The sequence below is a fragment of the Falco cherrug genome, chromosome 20 (genome assembly GCF_023634085.1).
Source record: "Falco cherrug isolate bFalChe1 chromosome 20, bFalChe1.pri, whole genome shotgun sequence".
NCBI classification, from domain to species: Eukaryota; Metazoa; Chordata; class Aves; order Falconiformes; family Falconidae; genus Falco; species Falco cherrug.
The window spans coordinates 5143312-5161834 of NC_073716.1; the positions used below are offsets into that span (position 1 = coordinate 5143312).

At 57.6% G+C, this 18523-nt stretch overlaps 2 protein-coding genes across 3 annotated transcripts in view; both read right to left on the minus strand.

The window, feature by feature from the left end:
• Nucleotides 1–61: 61 nt before the first annotated feature.
• On the minus strand, nt 62–2481 carry LOC129734356 (uncharacterized). Its single transcript, XM_055697434.1, has 2 exons — nt 2067–2481; nt 62–1815 (listed from the first exon to the last, which is right to left on the minus strand). Exons 1-2 carry the CDS (start codon nt 2479–2481, stop codon nt 1025–1027), a joined length of 1206 nt encoding a protein of 401 aa, XP_055553409.1. The 3' UTR covers nt 62–1024.
• Nucleotides 2477–18523, minus strand: part of SKAP1 (src kinase associated phosphoprotein 1) — a 155944-nt gene continuing 139897 nt past the window's right edge. For both annotated transcript variants that reach the window (XM_055697435.1, XM_005440060.4), the window contains exons 11-13: nt 16260–16372; nt 3326–3443; nt 2477–2687 (exon numbers count right to left, since the gene is read on the minus strand). In XM_055697435.1, the coding sequence (XP_055553410.1) occupies nt 3345–3443; nt 16260–16372 (212 nt within the window). In that variant the 3' untranslated portion in view covers nt 2477–2687; nt 3326–3344. The remainder of the gene's footprint in view (nt 2688–3325; nt 3444–16259; nt 16373–18523) is intronic.

Here is an 18523-nt window from a genome sequence, read left to right on the forward strand (position 1 = left end):
TGGCTTTGGGGAAAAGGGGGGGCTATTGCCCCCCTCACCACGGGGCTGGAGCTGCCGAGACCCGTGGGGCTGACCCTGCCCCGGGCAGCAGAGAGGTTGCTGAGGCCACCCCAGAGTGGTGGCAGGGGACAGGCAGGGCCGAGGGGTCCCACCTTAGCCCCACAGGGAGGTTGGGGGGGGGGTCTCGGCCCCCCACAGGGGCTGGGATGTGCTGGGGAGGAGGAGGAAGGGTGGAAACCCGCCGAGGCACATCTGAAATGTCAGGAGAAGTTCAGTGCAAGGCTGGCAGCTGCTGGCGCGCCGGAGTGCTGCTGCCATTGGCTGCCCCCCCTCATGCATATTCATGCGTATTCATGAGTGTGTGGCTCCAAATGGCGCAGCTGTGAGGCCAGCTGTGCCCACAGCCCCGCTCCCTCGCCCACGCGTGGCCTTCGCCTGTGCGCAGCCTCACGCAGGGAACTCTCCCTGGGCTGGGGCCCTATCCTGCCCCTGGCTCCCTCTGGTCCCCAGCGCGGTTTGCTCCGTGAGCTGGGCCTGGCGCTGCTGTGCCCTTCGCTTGACGCCTTCCCGGGAGCCCGCTGGCCCCGGGGCTTCGCTCCGAGGGCGGATTTGGAACAGGCAGCCCATGGGGCTGCTGGAGCAAGGGCCCCCCCAGTGCCCATCCTTCCCCCTCAGGGCTGCAGCCGCGCGTCAGAGCCGGGCAGAAATTATTTTTAGTGGTGTTGATCAGCTTTGCAAAGCTGTTGGCAAAACAGTGACTCAGAGGCAGACCTGGCCGTGGCGGCAGTGGGAAGCAGCCGTGCCCCCGGGAGCCGAGCAGCGGTGCCCTGGGGTGGGGGGTCCCACCTGGGTGGCACCAGGCAGGGCTGGTGGGCTGGGGGCAATAGCCCCGGGGACACACACCGTCCCCTCTGCCACGCGCGGGGCTGGGTCAGCCCCTCGCTGACCTGATGTCTGCAGGCAGCTGCCTTGGGGGGGTTACGGCAGGCGGTGAGTCAGCTCTGGGCATGGAGCTGCCACCCTGTCACCTGCGTGGGGTTGGGGACATGGTGGGCGCACAGAGCTGCTGAGGGTTACCTGCCCCCGCCCCCGCCCTCCGGAGCAGGCGAGGGTGGCTTGGCCCCCTCCCCGTGCCCTCGCAGCCTGGCACATCTCCCTCCTCCCTGCCGCCTGCCAGAAAAACAGCCTCGCTGCTTGGAAGCAGGCCAGGCTCTCCAGACAGCGCATCCTCCGCGCCCCCAGCGAGGCTGTCTCTCAAGTCTGTGCAAACAAACCGTGGGGCCTGCCCCCCCTCCCCGCCCCCCCCATGCAGCCCACAGTGCCGAGGGGTCCTGCTGTGACCTGGGGCTGCAGCAGCCTGCGCTGGGTCAGAGCATCCTGCTCCCAGCCCCTCCTCGAGCAGAGCACGAAGGTCTCTGCTCCAGGCTCCTGGGTGAGTCAGTGCACCTGGGGCAGGATCAGGCCTCCTGATGCCTGAGCATGGGGAGCGGGGTGCAAAGGGGCATTTCCTCCACGCCGGGCTGGGGCAGATGCAGCCGGTCAGGCCCAAGCCCTGGTCCTTTTTGCACCAGAGCATCCTGGGCAAGAGCATTGGTTCGTCCCTGCCAGGATCCCAAAGGGAATGATGCTGGAGGGATGGGTACTGGCCCTGCAGCTGCCCCCCAAAAGGAACTGCTCCTTGCAAGATGCTCATCGACGGGGAAACGGAGACGGGAGGGCTGAGCATCACGCCGAGGGGCAGAGTGGAGGGAGTGTTTCCCCACAGCTCCCCGCTGCCCTGGCACAGGCTCCCGTGGCTGCTCAGGGTCACCCACGCTGTGGAGATCCAGGGCTGGAAGAGCAGCTTGGCAGCACCGGAGGGATTTGAGCTGAGCTGGCGCCCTGCCAAGCTGAGCTCTGGGCATCCCAAACCCATCCTCCACAACAAAGACAAGCCCAGCAGGGAGGTGCCTTTGCCGGTGCGAGCGAGGCCACGTGTGGAACCCTGGCACCAGGACGGGTTCGGCCCCTGCAGCTCCCCCCCCCCCCCCCCCCCCCATACCTCTGGTGTCCCCCCCCAGTTGTACCTGGCTTCCAAACATCTGCACAGCTGTGCTTCAGAGCGGTCATTCGGCCCGTGCCCAGGCTCACCCCACTGGCGATGCTCCTGCTTCTGCACCGACGTGCTCCAGCTGCTCCTGGCCAAGGGCTGGCAGGTGCCGGGGGGCTGCTCCGGCGCAGCCCAGGGGGTTTGGGCACCCTCCCCGGGAAGGCTGCAGTCAGCAGGTACTTACCACCATCTAGTGGCCCTTCAGCCAAGTGCGGGAGGAAGAAGAGGAGGAGGAGGGTGCGCTGTTTAATCCTCAGTTGTGACATAAAATGGGCTTGGACCAGAGGGCTCTGAGGGTGCTCAGAGCTGGGGCTGCAGGTGAGGAGCCGCTGCCTGCACCCAGCTCTGGCTCCAGACCCTCGATGAAGTCTGGAGCAGCCAAATACAGACATGAAAGTGGCTTTATTGTGGGCTGCCAGCCCCCCGCGCCCCCCACCCCCCCCCCGGCATCACAGCAGGTACCACAGGGCAGAGCAGGGCTGCAGGGCGCCGTGTGCGGCTGGGTGACGGGACGTGGGTCTCTGTGCAGTGGGTGCCCATCGCAGGGGGAGGCTGGTGGGTCATTGGTATCTCAGTGTGGCCAAGGAGAGAGAGGCACCTGGATTTGGGGAGGGGGAGAGACACGGGTGATGGTGGGGAAGGGGACACCAAGATGCAGGCTGGGACCGACACAGCCTCGTGTGTTGATGGCTCACGGGCACAGAGGGGGATAGCAAGGGTGGGAGATCTCCAGCGGAGTGTGGGGGTCTTGCTGCCCCAGGCAGGTGTCAGGACTCTGCCTCTAGCTCAGCTGCAGACCCCCTCCATTTTCCCAGCCCTGACCCGTGCCTCAGTTTCCCCATCTGCCAAATGCCTCCATAACGGGGTTGGTTTGGGATGAAAACACGACACATGCAGCGCTGGGTGCCAGCGTTGGCGTTGGGGCTGGTGGCACACAGCTCTCCCTGTCCGATGGAGGTGGCTGCCATGGTTTTACCGTGTTTCTCCCATGGGGCTTGAAGGACTTGAAGTCCAGGGAGGGACAGAGGGCAGGGTGGCATTGTCCCTCAGCTGCAGCTGTAGCTCCTGGTCTCGCCTGCTCCCGTGTAAAACAGAGACCAGGAGATGGAGCTAAAGCCAGTCCTCAAGGCTCAGCACCCTGGAGATGCTGGGGCACCCCAGGAACCGAGCTGTCTCCCCAGCACCCACCTCCACACCCCATCCCCAGCAGCTGCACCCCAGAGTGCCACCTCTCACCTGGGGTGCTGTGTCCTCATCACTCCTCCAGGTCATAGGCAGCCACCAGGTAATCCCTGGGGACGATCCCGACCGCGTCGTTGAGCTCCCCGACCCACCAGCCGTACGTGTTGTACTCCTGGGGGGACACAGCCGGAGGGATGCGGGTTTAGTGCCGGGGCAGGGGACGTGGCCCAGGTCCCTTCCTTTGGCACCTGGATCTACAGAAAGCAGCCCCCAGACCCCCACCAGAAAATACCCCAGCCCCACTCTCCCCAGGGTAAATCCTTCCCACACTCCATCCTGCTCCGCTCTCCCTCTTCGCCCTGGGTCCTGCGGGCCATGGCTCGGGGCGCGCTTGGAAACGCAGCGTGCAGTTCACACCCTGACATTTTGGGGTGTTCTGTTTTCAGATGTTTGTCCTCAGGATGTCCCAGAGCCCAGCCTGGAGCTCTGTGAAGCCCCTCCAGCTGGATCGTGCCTGGGTAACACGGCCCCTTCCCAGATTTACATGTGATTTTCCTCTGGCAGCAGATACAGGAGGCAAATAATAACCGAGAAAACTTCCCCCCTGGTGCGTGCCAGAGGAGGAGTTAGCACGCACAGGCTTAGGAAGTTTGCCATCAAAAGAGGAGAATATTTTTTTTAAAAAGGAGGTGTTAAAAGTGATGTGCACAGCAGCACAGCCGTCCCGTGTCCCACGCGAGTTCTGACCCCCCGCCCCCCCGCTGACCTGGCTGGGGCATTTAACAGGTCCCCGAGCTCATCCCTGCTTCCCGACGGGGAAAGGGATTTGCTCGGGAGCGGGGCTGAGTCACCAGGGACAGATGCTGCTCCCCACACCTCCAGCTCTGCAGATGGTGCTGCCCTCGCTGGAGCTGGGAGGGGGTCCCAGGAGCCCTGACACCCCCCGGGCTGGGATCCTGATGCTCCCCAGGGACCCCAGCAACCAGCGCTGAGTCAAGCCCCTGTGATGCTGCTGGAAAAGGAGCGGAGAGGGATGGGGGCTACGTCCCCCTGCCCCACCGTCCTCATCAGCCACGGGGGAAAAATCCTGCTGCAAAACCAGAGGGTCCGAGAGGGACCCCAGGCGTGATGGGGAGCCCCCAGCCTCTGCTCGCCCACCCCCAGCTCTGCCATAGCCTGAATGCTATGAGGTATTTTAAAATAATTTCTGCTTTGATGAATTGCTGGGTAGTCCGCAATTGCTCATAATCCAAGGGAGGAAAATGCAAATGAGAGCCAGCCGAGAACTCGCGGCACCGAGCGTTTATTTCACTGCGCAGTGCCAAAAAGAATTAAAACAACATTAAACTCCCAGCAATAATGTTTAAGTCCTCGTTTCCAAGTGCCAAATTGCACCACTCTGGATCATACAGATGTTCGTTAATTATGCTAATTTTTATTAAACTATTAAAACGAGGAGTGCACTGGCACAGCAAGGCAGAGCCCAGTGCAGGGTGAACTCTGCTCTCGTCTGGAGGTGCTAATTTACATCTTGCTAACGTGCTGCTGCCTGGTACCGGGTTTTGGAGGGGGGGTGAGGAGAAGGAGGGAGTCTGAGGATGGTTTTGCAGGAATCTACCTAATTACACACTAATGGGGCCTCTGCGCTTGGTACCTGCCTGGACTGGGTTGGTGGGGGGGGGAAGCAATTTAGCTGAGACTTTACAGAAGGGACTGAAAACCCACTAATCGGGAAGATAATTGCTCCAGTGAGGTTGGTGGGCCCCAGGCGTGCTGGTACAGCGGCATCAGGAGAGGGGAGTGGGATGCTCTGCCCCCTCCGCCTGCTAAACCTCCATCGGGTGCTGCGTGGCAGGGGCTCGGCAGGGTGCTGGAGGCAGCACCCATGGGTGCTGATGCCATGCCAGGAGCCCCTGGGGGACCGTAGCATGCAGCACCAGGCACAAGGCAGGAGGCAGAGCAAAGCCATCACTCTGCTTCAGCACCAGAAATGCAGCAGGGCCAAGCAAACCAGAAATCCAGTGCCCTTTCCAGGCTGGCATGTAATACGGAGATGTGTTTGGGGGTCACCCCAACACCCCCGCAGCCATCCTCCCGGCCCAGCCATCCTCTGCACGGCCGCGGTGGCCTTGCTCTGCTCCCAAAATGCAGTGATTTTCTCCCAGAAGGAAGAAACCCCCTCACAGCACTTCTCCACGTTTCATTCCTGAGATCCCTGGTGCCAAGCGAACCCAAAGCAGACGCTCATTCAGATAATCGTCCGCAATCAGGGCTTTTATGGCGGGTTGGTGCACGGGGCCATAAAAAGCTTTATGCTGCTAATCTCTATCGAAAAGGGAGAAGGAAAAGGGGGGAAAAGAAACAACAAGACGACAACCACAACCTGGTTTCTCTCCCTGCCTTGCACCATGGCTCCTCCAGCATCACCCAGGAGAGACGATGCTCGTCCGAGGAAAGTGGGAGCCCCTGAATGACCCAGCCACAGATCCCCCCATCAAAGGGGACATCCCACAGCTCAAGCCCACAGTCACAAAGGTGGTGATGGGAATGTGGCCAAAGTGTCCCCTGCACGACCTCAGATGGCTGGTGAGACCCTAAACGCGCAGCTGCACCTCTCCAGCAGTGCTTCCCCTGCTCCACCAAACTCAAATTGTCCCGTCTAACATCCCTCCTGCCCCTCTCCAAGAAGCACAGGCTCCCTTCCTCTGCTGAGGGGATGATATTTACTCCCCGCTGGTGCTCCCGAGCCCTCCTTGCTACCGTGCTTCTTCACCAGCCCTCGTAAACAACCCCGTCGGGCTTGGGGAACGCCATTAATCAGCCCCCTTCACACAGAAGATCAATGACGCTTTGATGGATGCCAAAGGAAAAGCCAATCAGTCAGGGACTTATCGGTTTATGATTGCTTGGCCCCATTATTAGTGCTTGTGTGTCATACATTATTGTTAGGAAAATGGAGGAATCTAATTCATAGATGAGGTATGGCGGGCGTGCGAGGGGTCGGCTGACACCAGGGAGTTTTATACCAGGTCAGCTATACATCTATTTACCTTGGAACCAGCTTGGAGCTGCAGCAGGCTCTGAAATCCAGGGGCTACCTGTCCTCGGGGGATCTGGAGCCGGCAGCTGCTGAGGGATGCAGCTGGGGATGCCATTTCCTTGGCGCATCACCCAGCCTGGTACACAGAGGAGTTCATTTGGGTGATGCTCACCCTTTGCTTCATATCGTGGCCTGCCATTACGTGCCCCCTCACCACGCTGCTCTTTTGTGGGGTAAATTGCTACAAAAATAAATGATTCCCACTTCCTTCCAACGATTCAATTCCCAGCTGCTGTGAGGAGCTGAGGACACACAGCTGGGGCTTGTCCCACCTGCAGTGCCTGCTCCGGCACTGCCCAGGGTGGCTGCAGCATCCCACCCCACCGGGGTCCGCATGTCCCACCCACCCAGGTGCTCCATGTCCCAGCCCAGGGGGAAGAAGCTAACAGACAGAAGGGGCTCAGAGCAAGCAGTAGCAGCAGGGACGGAGGGAGAGGAAGGTGATGGTTCCCAGCTGGGGAAGGCCAGGCAGAAATGGCCACCTGGGCAGCTTTGGCAAGCACAACAGCACAGCTCCTCCCTGAGAGGGAGCTTTCTGTGGGGATACTGGCCTGATCGACAGTGATCAGGATTTAGCCCATTAGCCATTTCCCACTAAAAACAAGCAAGCAACCAACCAGGTGAGCAAGGCAGTGCCACGGACCAAGGTGGCCGAGGACAAACCCACCCTGACTGCACCACGGCAGCGGCATGACCTGGTTTCGGGATGCCGACGCAACTGGGGCGAGAGGGCTGCGCATCCCTTTGGGCACCCTGGGGCTGCTGGCTCCCCACCAGGGTGCCATAGCCAGGGGGTGGCACGGGGGGGGCACACACGGCCGGGCCCCCGTGCAGCACGGGAGCGGGCAGAAGGTGCAGCTGGAGCCCTGCCAGCCGCCGGGGCCGAGCTGGGAGACAATAGCAGCGGCGGCAGCATCCGATCCGCGGCACTGATGGGATTGGGAGCCCATGTGAAACTGCCGTATTAATATTTATTCCATAAAGCGCGCGGCTCCCAGCTTTGCGCGGCTCTGCCGCGCTCTGACCGCAGTACCAACCCTCAGGCACCGCAAACACAATTTGAAAACAATGTGACGGAAATGTTTAATCTGCTCAGCCCATCTGTGCTGCGTATTTCTCCAGATCTCCCTGAGAGAGGCGCCTTCGAATCTCCACATTGCCTTTAATATTCTCCTAAATCACCTCCCCACTGCACTTCAAGGGCCATTGCTACAATATCACAGGTTCATCGAGAGTGCACGGGAGAAGGGGGGTGCAGGGAGGGGAGGGTGAGGGATGGGGGTGTTGGCTGGGATATTTTTTATTTTAAAATATTTCCCAGGGATGGTGTTCCTGTGCCCCTCGGACAGGCGAGAGAGAGGAGAAAAAAAAAAAGGGGGGGTGGGGGTTGGAAATCAGAGTGAAGTTATTGTGCTGTTGCTGGGAGGCGATTAGCGAGGCTGTTTAGAAGCAAACAGGCTGGAATGGAGCAAAAGTCATTTCCAAAGAATCGCTTTTATTAATCTCCTTCCTCGGCCGCTTGCTTTCACGTGTGGCTGCTGCTATTCCTCTCTCTGGAGGGCCCCATCCTGCTCTGAGCTTCAATGCAAAACAGGCGCGGATGCTCGGGTGAGGGGGGGGTGCCCCAAAGCAGCGGCAGCCCAGGGTGGGGGTGGCTGGGCCTGGCACTCCTGGGTTCCCCCACCCCAGCACAGCCGTAACCTAGAGCCAAGATGCTCCAGCTCAGGTGCATCCCCACTCCCTGCCCCAGTTTCCCCATCACACCAAGGCTGATACCCCCCATGCAGCTTTTTAATACTTAAAGGCAGCTTCACAGAAAGGTGGGGACAGACTTTTTAGTAGGGCCTGTAGCCATAGGACAAGGGGAGATGGTTTTAAACTAGAAGAGGGAAGGTTCAGACTAGGTGTAAGGAAGAAATTCTTTACGCTGAGGGTGGTGAGACCCTGGCACAGTTGCCCGGGGAGGTGGTTCATGCCCCATCCCTGGGCACAATCAAGGTCAGGTTCAACGGGGCTCTGAGCAACCTGGTCTGGCTGGAGATGTCCCTGCTCATGGCAGGGGGGCTGGACCAGATGGCCCTTAAATGCCTCTTCCCACTCAAACTATTCTATGATGATACCTCCACTGGGAAGGCCCCTGCTCCCTCCCCAGGTTGCTGGGTGCTGCCATCCCCAGATCACTCCACAGCTGTTTGTGGGGTCCAGTGGATGTGCGGGATGCATGGTGTCCAGGGGGGATGTGCAGGGTGCAGGGAATGTGCAGGGTTGGGGGGTGCATAGGGTCTGGGATGCTTGTGTGGGGTTCAAGGGGGATGGATGGTGTACAGGGAATGCATAGAATCTGGGGGCGCAGAGGGGATGCACGGGTTCTGGGGGTGTGCAAGGTGCAGGACGGGTGTGTGGGGTGCAGGAGATTCACGGGGTGCACTGGATGCCTAGGGTGCAGGGGGATGCGTGGGATGCTGGGGATGCTCGGGGTGCCAGGGGTGCGCGGGTCCAGGGGTGTGCTGGTCTGGGGGTGCGCAGGGGGGACGCTTGGGGTGCCGGGGGTGCGGAGGAGGGATGCTCGGGGTGCCGGGGGTGCGGAGGAGGGATGCTCGGGGTGCCGGGGGTGCACAGGGGGGATGCTCGGGGTGCCGGGGGTGCGGAGGAGGGATGCTCGGGGTGCCGGGGGTGCGCGGGCCCAGGGGTGCGCGGTGGCAGCGGGCGGGCCGGTGGAGCATCCCCCGGCGTTGCCATGGCAGCCGCTCCCGGCTTCGCTTCCTGCATCCCCGGGGGCCGGCGCAGCCGGATCCACCTGCTCCTTCCCCGACCCTCCGCGGGGTCATAGTCAGGTCGGCAGAATAAATGAACGTGAGCACTAATGATGTGTTCGCTGGCTGTTTATGCTCTCTGTGTGTCAGGGGCACTCACATTTAGAGAGCTCATTATGGCTGCAATTAGACTGCACCATTGCTAGATATTTAACTCCTTTTTCTTTTAAATTAGCATTTTAATAACGTGCTTTGAGCAGGGGAAACAAAATGACCATTTTTCACGGACAAACTTCCTAGCTGTAGGTGCAACTTTAATGGCAAAGTTGCAAGGGAGGTAAAATAAGATCAGGCCGGTTCCCTTCCCACCTCTCCCTGCCCTCTCCCCCTCCTCCCCGCCACCGGGAAAGGGAAGGGGGGGGGAAAAACCAGGAGAGATTTGTATTTGCTTTATCGCACACTCCATTTCCTAAATTTGTTCTGCAGCCAATTATTTTCGCCTTTAAAGTCCTGAACGCTCACGCCTGATGAAAATTAGCAGCCATCTGAGTTAAACTCTGCCTGTGACCTGTGAAGAGGGCTCGGAATAATTGCGTACATGTGTGTGTGCACAAGCGTGTGCGAGGAGCCATCCATCCCTGCCTCCCCGAGCTGCGAGAGGGGAGCGGGGGGGTGCGGGGGGGAGCACCGAGTGCCGATTACGTGATGGGTATTATCAAAATATCTTTATACAGTAACCCCCAGGGCTGCGTCCCTCCAAAGGTCACTGCAATTATTTCCCCTTCATTCATAACTCTTTGGCTGGGCTTATAGGACCGGGGGAGGTGGGGGGGGGACATGAGGGGGGCAGCTGAGGGGCTGGTGGTGGCCACTGTGCCAGGAGGAGGGATGGGGACCGGTAGAGGGGACACTGGCAAAGCCAATGGCCCTGTGACTTTACTGGGAAGTTGCAATTCTCTGCACCCACTCCCCAAGCACAAAGCCCACCCTCAGCCAGCCCCAAAATCATGGCTTCACTCCTCCATTAGGATTTATGCTCCTAATTAATTGATGACCCTAAACCACCCATCTTTCCCTCCGGGATTGCTGTGGGGCCACGGGGAGGGGGTGAGGGACCCCAGGGGTGGGTGCACCTTCTGCTGCCGGGCTGGGAGAGGCACCTGTGCCAGGACGGGGGGGTCACTGGGAGCGGTGCCCCCCTCTCCCCGGACACCAGTCCCAGCCCCGGCCGGCTCCAGCCCCTTTCTGTAACGACCAGCAGCCCCCAGACAGCCCAGGTCAGGGCCAGGAGCCAGAGCAGGGACCCCCAGACCCCTCCCTGCAGACGAAATCGGGCTGAGGGTCCCGAATCGGTGGGGAACCACAGCAGGGAAGGGCGGGAGAGGAGGGAGAGAGACGCAGCCTTCGCGAGAATGATGCTTTAAACATTTCCTCTTTCGCATCCGCTCAGCTGTACCTTAGACGCCGCCGTTTCATAAATACAATCCGGGTAGCGCAGACTATAATTCGGTGATAGCTACCCCAGGACATATCTAGATACACTTCTGTTATTTTAATTAAATACTGCATTATGGTTTGTGACAACTTCATCGCTATAGCGTAAATGAATTTGGAATTAAAGTCTTACTTAGGCATTCCACTACTTCCCCCCCCTTCCCCTCCACCCCTCCGTGTTACAAAGCAAAAGGCTATAAAATCAAGATGTTTGTTCATTTACAGATGGAGCAGCTTGGAAAAGGGGGAAAAAAAAATAAAAGGAAAAAAGGCAAGAGTGCAGAAGCGAGTGCAAAACACCGGTGGCTTGCGAGCATCTTTGGGTGGAGGAGAGCACAAACGGGGATGCTGAGCCTTCATGGTGTGCGTTACCGTTCTCCGAACCCGGCTCCTCTGAGCACCCTTTCCCCCGGCCGAGGGGTTTCTGTGCTGTCCCTGACTGTCATTTTTAACTCTTGATTTGTGACTGCCGCAGAGAGGATGAAGCACTGGAAGTTTTAGACCTTTTGGGATTTGGTCCATGGGAAGGGCACAGCAGCAGCTGGAGAGACTGAGTTATGGCAAAGGGAAACTTTTTATTTTATGCCCAGGCCTGGGAGTTTCAATTCCATCCATCTATTAACTCGTCTCTAATGAAACTAGACCGTACGTGACATTTTGCAATATAACTGCTTTAAATGTTACCACATCAATTGGTTTAAATGTTACCCGCGCCTCATGAACCGGGAGATGGTTTTATAATTATCTCCGTCTCTCTCTAATGAACAAAGATTTCTACTGTCTGCTGGTATTTTACATTAGCAAAGGAAACAAGGATGCCTGCTCGAAGCACGGGTGCTCAACAGGCTCAGACAAATAAACCCCACAGCTCGTGAGGGTGGCAGAGGTGTTGCCTGTCACCTCTTGGTGAATCGGTGCCAGATTTAAACCCTTCCTGACCGGTGTTGCCGACGTGCGCTTGGGGTCTCATCCTCAGGTCTCCTCTTGTTCCCTCTATAGCTGACGAACCACCCCCCCCAATAAAAACAACTCGCATCCATCTACCCGCACGCGCACACATATATATGTATATAATATGTAGATCCATAAAACGACGGCAGCCTGGGAAAGTTATGGCCGGGGAGGGATGGGTTTAACGACGACGCTTCGCTTTAATATTTCCCCTCGTAGCAACCCCAAGTGAAATTTCCACTTCCATTTATGAAATAAGCTGGGAAATCGTCGGGCATTTGTTATGCTGGAAACAAAAACCTTTTTTTTTTTTTTTTTTTTTTTTTTTTTTACCTTTTTTTTTTTTTTTGCCACCCATTTGAAACAGGGCATTGCAGCAAATGTCACCCCCACCTCCCCGGCATATTAGCGAGGGGCTCGTTACTAAATCTCTGTCTAATAAAGGCAGAGTTGACTCTGGAGGAGATGCTGGTTATAACGCTGGCTTTGGAAAATGGAAGGATTGTCACACTTAAAGACACAAATTTCCTCTGTAATATATTCGAATGGAAACCTCTGAATCCAATACTACATGGGCATATCTAATAAATTCACAATATTTCAGCCTCAACAGCCTACGATGGTTAGTTTTAAAGATTTATGTGGTAAAAAATTACTCGGTGATGAATATAGTTTATTCTGTGCAGTATTGGAGGGTATAAGGAATTAAACTACTGTCTTTAACAGTGAATTTATTATTACCTCTGTCAAAGCCAAAGTCTTTAACAGCATTTATTATAAATTTCAGTGCAAAATAAATGGTCAGAGTACGCCTTAAACCCCCCCAGCAGAACCACGTGCCACCCCAGGAGAGGTTCACGGACCGGGGGATAGCAGCTCAGCAGCCCCCTGTGACCTCCAGGACTGGCGCTGGGGTACCACGGCTGCAGGGAAGGGGACACCACATGTCCCTGCCACGGCCACCACTGCCCCGTGGGGACCAGGGTCCCCCTGAGGAGGGCAGGCTGGCACGCTTGGAGCCGGCATGGTGGTCGGTGTGGGGTGAGAGCAGCGGGGTTGGGGCAAAATTTGGGATGGAGCATTGGGGAGCCCCCACAGATGGGGCAAAATCTGGGATGCGGCTTCGGGGATGCGCAGGCTCTGGGCATCATCAGCGCTGCCTCCCTGGCGCTCGGCCACCCTTTTGTCCTCGCCTGCAATGGGTGTCCCCTCATTTATAAAAATTACCTGGGAGGAATGAGGCTGCCAGGGGCTTGTTCTGGACGATTGGTTCCCGCCGGGGGGGCGAGGGGGCTGGCGGGGGAAGGATGGCCCTCGCTTGAATTTGACCGGTGGGTGACCGTTGCCTTCCAGCTGACCCCGCCGTCCCATCCCCATCCCTCCCAACTCAGAAGCCTCCCAGAGGGGTTGTTAACGGGAACCGAACGCTGCTGAGCCTCGGGGGCCCATCCCTGCAGCCCACCCCACCGGAGGCTGAGCCCACCGCCCCGGGATGCAGCTGCGCTGAGCCCCGACCTGGCTCATCACACGTTGGCTCCATCACCCTGAGGTTGAGCGTATCCTCGGGGGCCCGTGGCCACCCCCCGGCCTCTCCCCACCAGCGAGATGGTCCCAAACCCAGGCAAAATGCCACTAGATGTCACCACACACCTTTCGCTCGGGGTCCGGGGTACGGGAATATGCCCCCCCCCCCCCTTCCCCCCCTGCTTTCATTGAAAGCAATTGAGAGAATTAACTTATCCGGTTTTATGGCCTGCTTGTCACATCCAACTAAGCCCACTTAAAATAGGAAGTCTCGCTGCATTCAAATAATTATCATAACATACAAATCACTCAGCCAGGGGACAAGGGACTGGTGCCGGGGAAAGGGATGCGACGCTGGCGTTTTGCTGGGATTGCTGCTCTCCCCTCCCCAAATTCATTCCCACGTGTATCAGCCCAGCTGGGCTGCACTGAGCGGCATGGTAGCGTTTTGGGGTCCCTGTAAAGCAGAGGGATGAGACGGGGTACGGGCTTTGCTGCTTGGCCAGCTCTGGCTGTGACCCACCCTGTCCCCGTTATCGCGGCAGCACTGGGGCCCAACGAAGCACTGGTGGCACTGGAGTACAACAAGGAGCCTCCTGCCCGGGTCTGCAGGGGTGCTGAGCAAAGCCCTTGACAGTGGCACTCCCTTGACTCCCAGTCAAAGGCTCCCAGTGCTGGCACAGGTGCCCAGGTCGGGGGTCGGGGCCATGGGGACACAGCACTGAAGGGACCGCTCCGAGGAGGGCTGTGGTGGGTGACGATGCTGCAGGCAGGACCGTGCATCCCATCTGCTGCAGCATCCCCCACCCTCCCCGCACTCGCAGCCCTGGGGCTGCCGGCTCCCCCCAGCTACTGATGTCCACTAACCCCCAAATCACTTTTTCCCGCTGCTGATGCTCGAAATGTCAGACAGGACCCAAGCAGCAGCCGGCGTGTGTTTCAAACACACCAGATGGATTTTTATATTAGCTACTATTTCATGTTCAGACAGAGCGACCGCACCGCTAAAACGGCAGCCTCGATGCTGCCGAGTTTGCTTCTGTGAGATTAATTCTGCGAAATTAATTGGGACAAGATTGAAAAGGAAATTAAAATGCAGCTGAGTGAACAGGCTTTTCAAACACCTTTCCTCCCCCTCCTCGCTGCCCCCCTCCTTTCCCCCCCTCCGGCCCCACGCCGCCTCCGTTCTGCGGCGGCCGCGAGCATCCGTTGCACAAAGTAATTTACGGGGGAAAAGCTCTCAGGACCGATCGGTTACGTGTGAGGAAGCCAGCACAAGAGTCACAATCTGGAGCCACTGAAGAGAGCGAAAACCCTGCCGTGACTCCAAGCTGTGTCCCCGAGCTGGCACAGGGGGGTGGGACACCTGACCCGCTTGGCCGTCAGTGGGATGGACCAAGGTGCTGACAGTGCACGAGCACCCTGGGCTGCGGGTGTCACCCCCCAGGGACAGCCGTGGGCTGCTCCTCGTGTCACTCCCTGGATAAATGAGGTGATGAGCCAGCGCTGTGGGTTCAGTGCCCGGAGCACATCAGCACCGTCCCGGGGGAAGCAAGTCGCTAAATGCTGCCATAAAGTGCTTTGAGATCCACAGATGGGGAATTCTCAACCTTCCAGAAAGGGGCGGCGAAGCCCAGACTTGAAGCTGCTCTCTGCTGCTGCCAGGGATGCAGCTGCCTCTGCGGGGATGCACAGGAGCTGGCCTCAAAAGCACCAGCTAAAAATGCCCGTGCCACACCAGCTGCGAGCTGGCGGGGAGGCGGGTGGGCAGCCCACACCGGTCTCAGGGGTGCCCAGTGCCAGCAGCGCCTGGCTCCGAGCCTGTGGGAGTGAAGGGCACCCGTGCTGGGGTCCAGCCTCAAGGGCTTGGATGGATGGACAGACCTCCAGGGAGAAGCCTGATGCTGCTGATGTTGCCGTCCTGTCCATCACTGTGGCATCCGATCACCTGTGTCCACCCTGGGGACATCCTGTGGCTGCCAAATGAACTCTGGACCTTTTTCTCAGCTCTAAATGTGGTTTTAAGAAGCCTGAGACTTGGAGGTGCTCTTCAAAGGACTGTACCTGCCACAGTTGAGCCATCGCTGCACCCACTGCCCTTAACCACTATGGTTGGGCTCGACCTTCCCTGGGTGGGTGCCCACCGAGGGCAAACGCAAAACCAGCAAAAACCAGTGTGCTGGCCATGCCCGGTGGCCTGGGGGATGCTGCTCAGAGCGTGGGCAACGCTGTGCCCTGAGATGTGGCTGCTGAACCTCCCCAGAAAGGGGGATTGAGCCAGAGATGTGGTGTTGGCAGCCAAGGAACCGGCCGTCCCAGCACCTCGGCCAGGAGGATGCTGTGCACAGGGGGGATGGTGCTGTCCCCCCTCCTCACTGCCAGAGCTGCACCGAGCACCAAGTCAGGTTGCATCATACATTGCAAAACACCACCAGCAAAATGCAACCCCCTCCAAGCCACCGTCCCCATGCTGTATCAGGGTGCAAAAGCGCGTTGCAGAGCATCGCCCCCACCACGCAACACCCCCAGGTTCATCGCTGTCTCTTGGGGTACCAAGCACATTGCAAAATACCACCAGCAACGTGCAGCCCCCCAGGCTCATCGCTGATCCCCTGCCAGATCAGGGTGCAAAGTGCATCACAAAACATCACCCATGAAATGCAACCGCCCCAGTTCATTGCTGCCAGTCGAGGCCACCGTGGTCCAGCAGGGACCGGCTGGGAGCCAGGACAGAGCCCTGGGGGGACAGGCAGGGTAGGAGGGGGTCACACTGGTGGCTCTGCTCTTGCCCCTGCAGACCTGCTAAGGCAAACACTTAATTTATTCACCTGCGTGTGCTTGCCGAAGGGAGCCCTGGTCACACCCGGCTGAGCAACTCAATTACCCCTGTAATACCTGAGCAACAGCACGTACAGACTCCATTACCATGAAAAAAAAAAAATAAAATCTGGCTTTGGGGCATTAGAAATGTCACGTGTGAAGACAGGGGGTACTCACAGGAGTGGCATTGATGGGGCAGTCACGGAGGGGGAAAGCGGGATGCCGGGTCCGGTTGCTATTTAACTCTGCTCTGGAACTTGATTTTTAGCAATTTCATCAGCTCTTGACCTTGCAATTGAGCCCCAGCCCCGTGCTGATGAACGTGGGGCTGCCGGCGATGCTCTACCTTGCTTAGGATGTAGATGAGGTCCCCGCGGCGGAAGGAGAGCTCGTCGGGATGCTCGCTGATGCAGTCCCACATGCCTTGGTAGTAATTAGCGTAATCTCGCTGGGGACCTCCTGGGGAAAAACAGAGAGGTCAGGGTGACAGGGAATTATATGGGGAAACATTGGGGTGGTGGGGAGTGGGGGTGGGGGGGGAGAGGGGCTGGTATTCGTTGGGGAAAGGAAGGAAATGTTGGTGTTATTAATTTTACGCTTCAATTAACAGGCAGAGGCCGAAGAGGTACTGCAGGAAAAAGAGGCTGGTCAATAAATACACGCAGTATCTATCAGTAAATACACATAAACCTGCTGATAAATGTTTCCATTTTGGAAGACCCTGAATTAACGCTATTTACCACAAACCACAAAGGGACCCGAGGTTGCCTTCCCTCTTTCCCAAGCCCTTCATCTCCTCCTCAGGCTCAAATCAAGCTGTCCCTGGGGTGGTCATCCATAACCTGGTCAAGACGGGACACGTGGCACCAGTGCCAGCTCTGCTGAGCAGTGTCCCCACCACAGTGACAGCCATGCCAGGGGCCATGGACGAGCACTACGGTTACTTAACATGGGTATTTGCACGGGGCTTCTGGGAGGATGCTGCTGGGGGAAGGTGATAGTCGAGTTTATTTGTTAATTAAAGCAGCTAAGCAGGGGATTGCAGGGCCCGCTCAGCAAGCAAACCGCACCGACTGCTTGACTGGGAGCGCCCAGAGCAGGAATGGCGATGGGAGGAGGGCAGGGAGCAACCACCTGCCTTCACCCCCTATTGCCAAGAGGTCAGAGAAGGTCCCAAACCTTCCATGCCACGATACAGCCCGATAGCTCAGATCTCCATCTTCCCACCGAGCTGTGAGTTTGGGAAGGCAGAGCCTCCGCTCGATGCCTGTGAGCACGGCCTGCTGCAGAAAGGGGAGAGAACGTCAGCCAGCAGACTCTTTTTTCCCTATTTTTTTGAGAAGCAAATGATCCGTTTGCTGAAAGCCGTGGGTTTGGGCTGATGAGGCTGTTGGCAAGCGGTGCCAAGGCTGGGGACCGCCCTGGGCTAAATGTGTGTGTGGGTTTTCTGGAAAACTTCACAGCAGCGTTTCCAGAATGAAACATTTCCATCTTTGCCAGCTCAGAACGGCATTTCCCACCCCAAAAACTGGCTTAGAGACCCCAGCCACCATGCAAGGTGGGTCGCTGCCATGGGGGCAGAAAGCATCCCACCCTGTGATGGAACCAGATGAGCCTGATGCCAAGCTCTTGCAGAGCCCCACGACCAAAGGAGATGCTGCTGTGCCCAGTTTGCAGGCTGGGGAAGCGACCTCTCCCAGCACGTCTAAAAGATCCTTCACAGCATCAAAAAAACACTCCCAAAACCCGCAGAGTCCCAGTTTTCCAGCACACAAGACAGCCATTCAAACATGCTTCTGGACCAAAAACTTCAGGCAGGAGACTGCTCTGATGGCATGGCACCAAAGTGGGGGTGAATCCAGATGTCACGACATGGACATCTCCATGATGTGACCCTCATGGATAATTAAAGCCAGTAAAACCACGTTCTGCAGGGGTGTGGGGATTGAGCACTGGGGCTGTACCAGCGGTCTGTGCTGCTCTGCCACGCGGCTGAGCCAAGCCCAGAAAGCATAAATAGAAAATATTGAGCACATGTTGGAGGAAATGTTTCTAATATGGTATAAGGGACCGAGTGATAAGGGTGCATCTGGAGTGCTGTGCCCAGATTTGATCACCTAAATATGAAAAAGGACATTACAGAGATGGATAATGGCACAGCAGGGAGCAACTGGAATGACTCAGGGACTTGGGGAACTTAAATAGAAAGGCTGGGAAAAAAAAAAAGTAGGTCTGCATCCTTTGGAAAGTATTAAAGGGGGAGCACACAGTGGTGAGGAGAAGATTGTGGAGGGAATAGCAGGAGTAGGAGCTACTGAGTTATTTAAGCTTGTGCTAAGTGCAGGAACCAGAGGTTATGAACTGGAGGCAGAGGAAATATCAGGGCGTGCGGGCACCGAGCAGGAGGATGAGGCAAGCAGCAGCTTTGGTAGAGGCCAGCAAACTGTGTAATTAACAGAAAAGGTCGTTATGGGAGGAGGGTGTGAGGACAACATCGCAATGCAGGGAATAACCTGGTACGGGGAGAAGGTGCTTGGCACCAACCTGCTGGTGTGCAAGGGTGGGGAAAGGCTGCACCAGTGGCATAAAAAATACCGGTAATTCTGTGGA

Coding starts and splice junctions, on each gene's coding strand:
- LOC129734356 (XM_055697434.1), bottom strand. CDS start 2,481: ATGTCTGTATTTGGCTGCTCCAGACTTCATCGAGGGTCTGGAGCCAGA. Junction 1,816..2,066: donor TGCAGATGTTTGGAAGCCAG/GTACAACTGGGG, acceptor GGATCTCCACAG/CGTGGGTGACCCTGAGCAGC.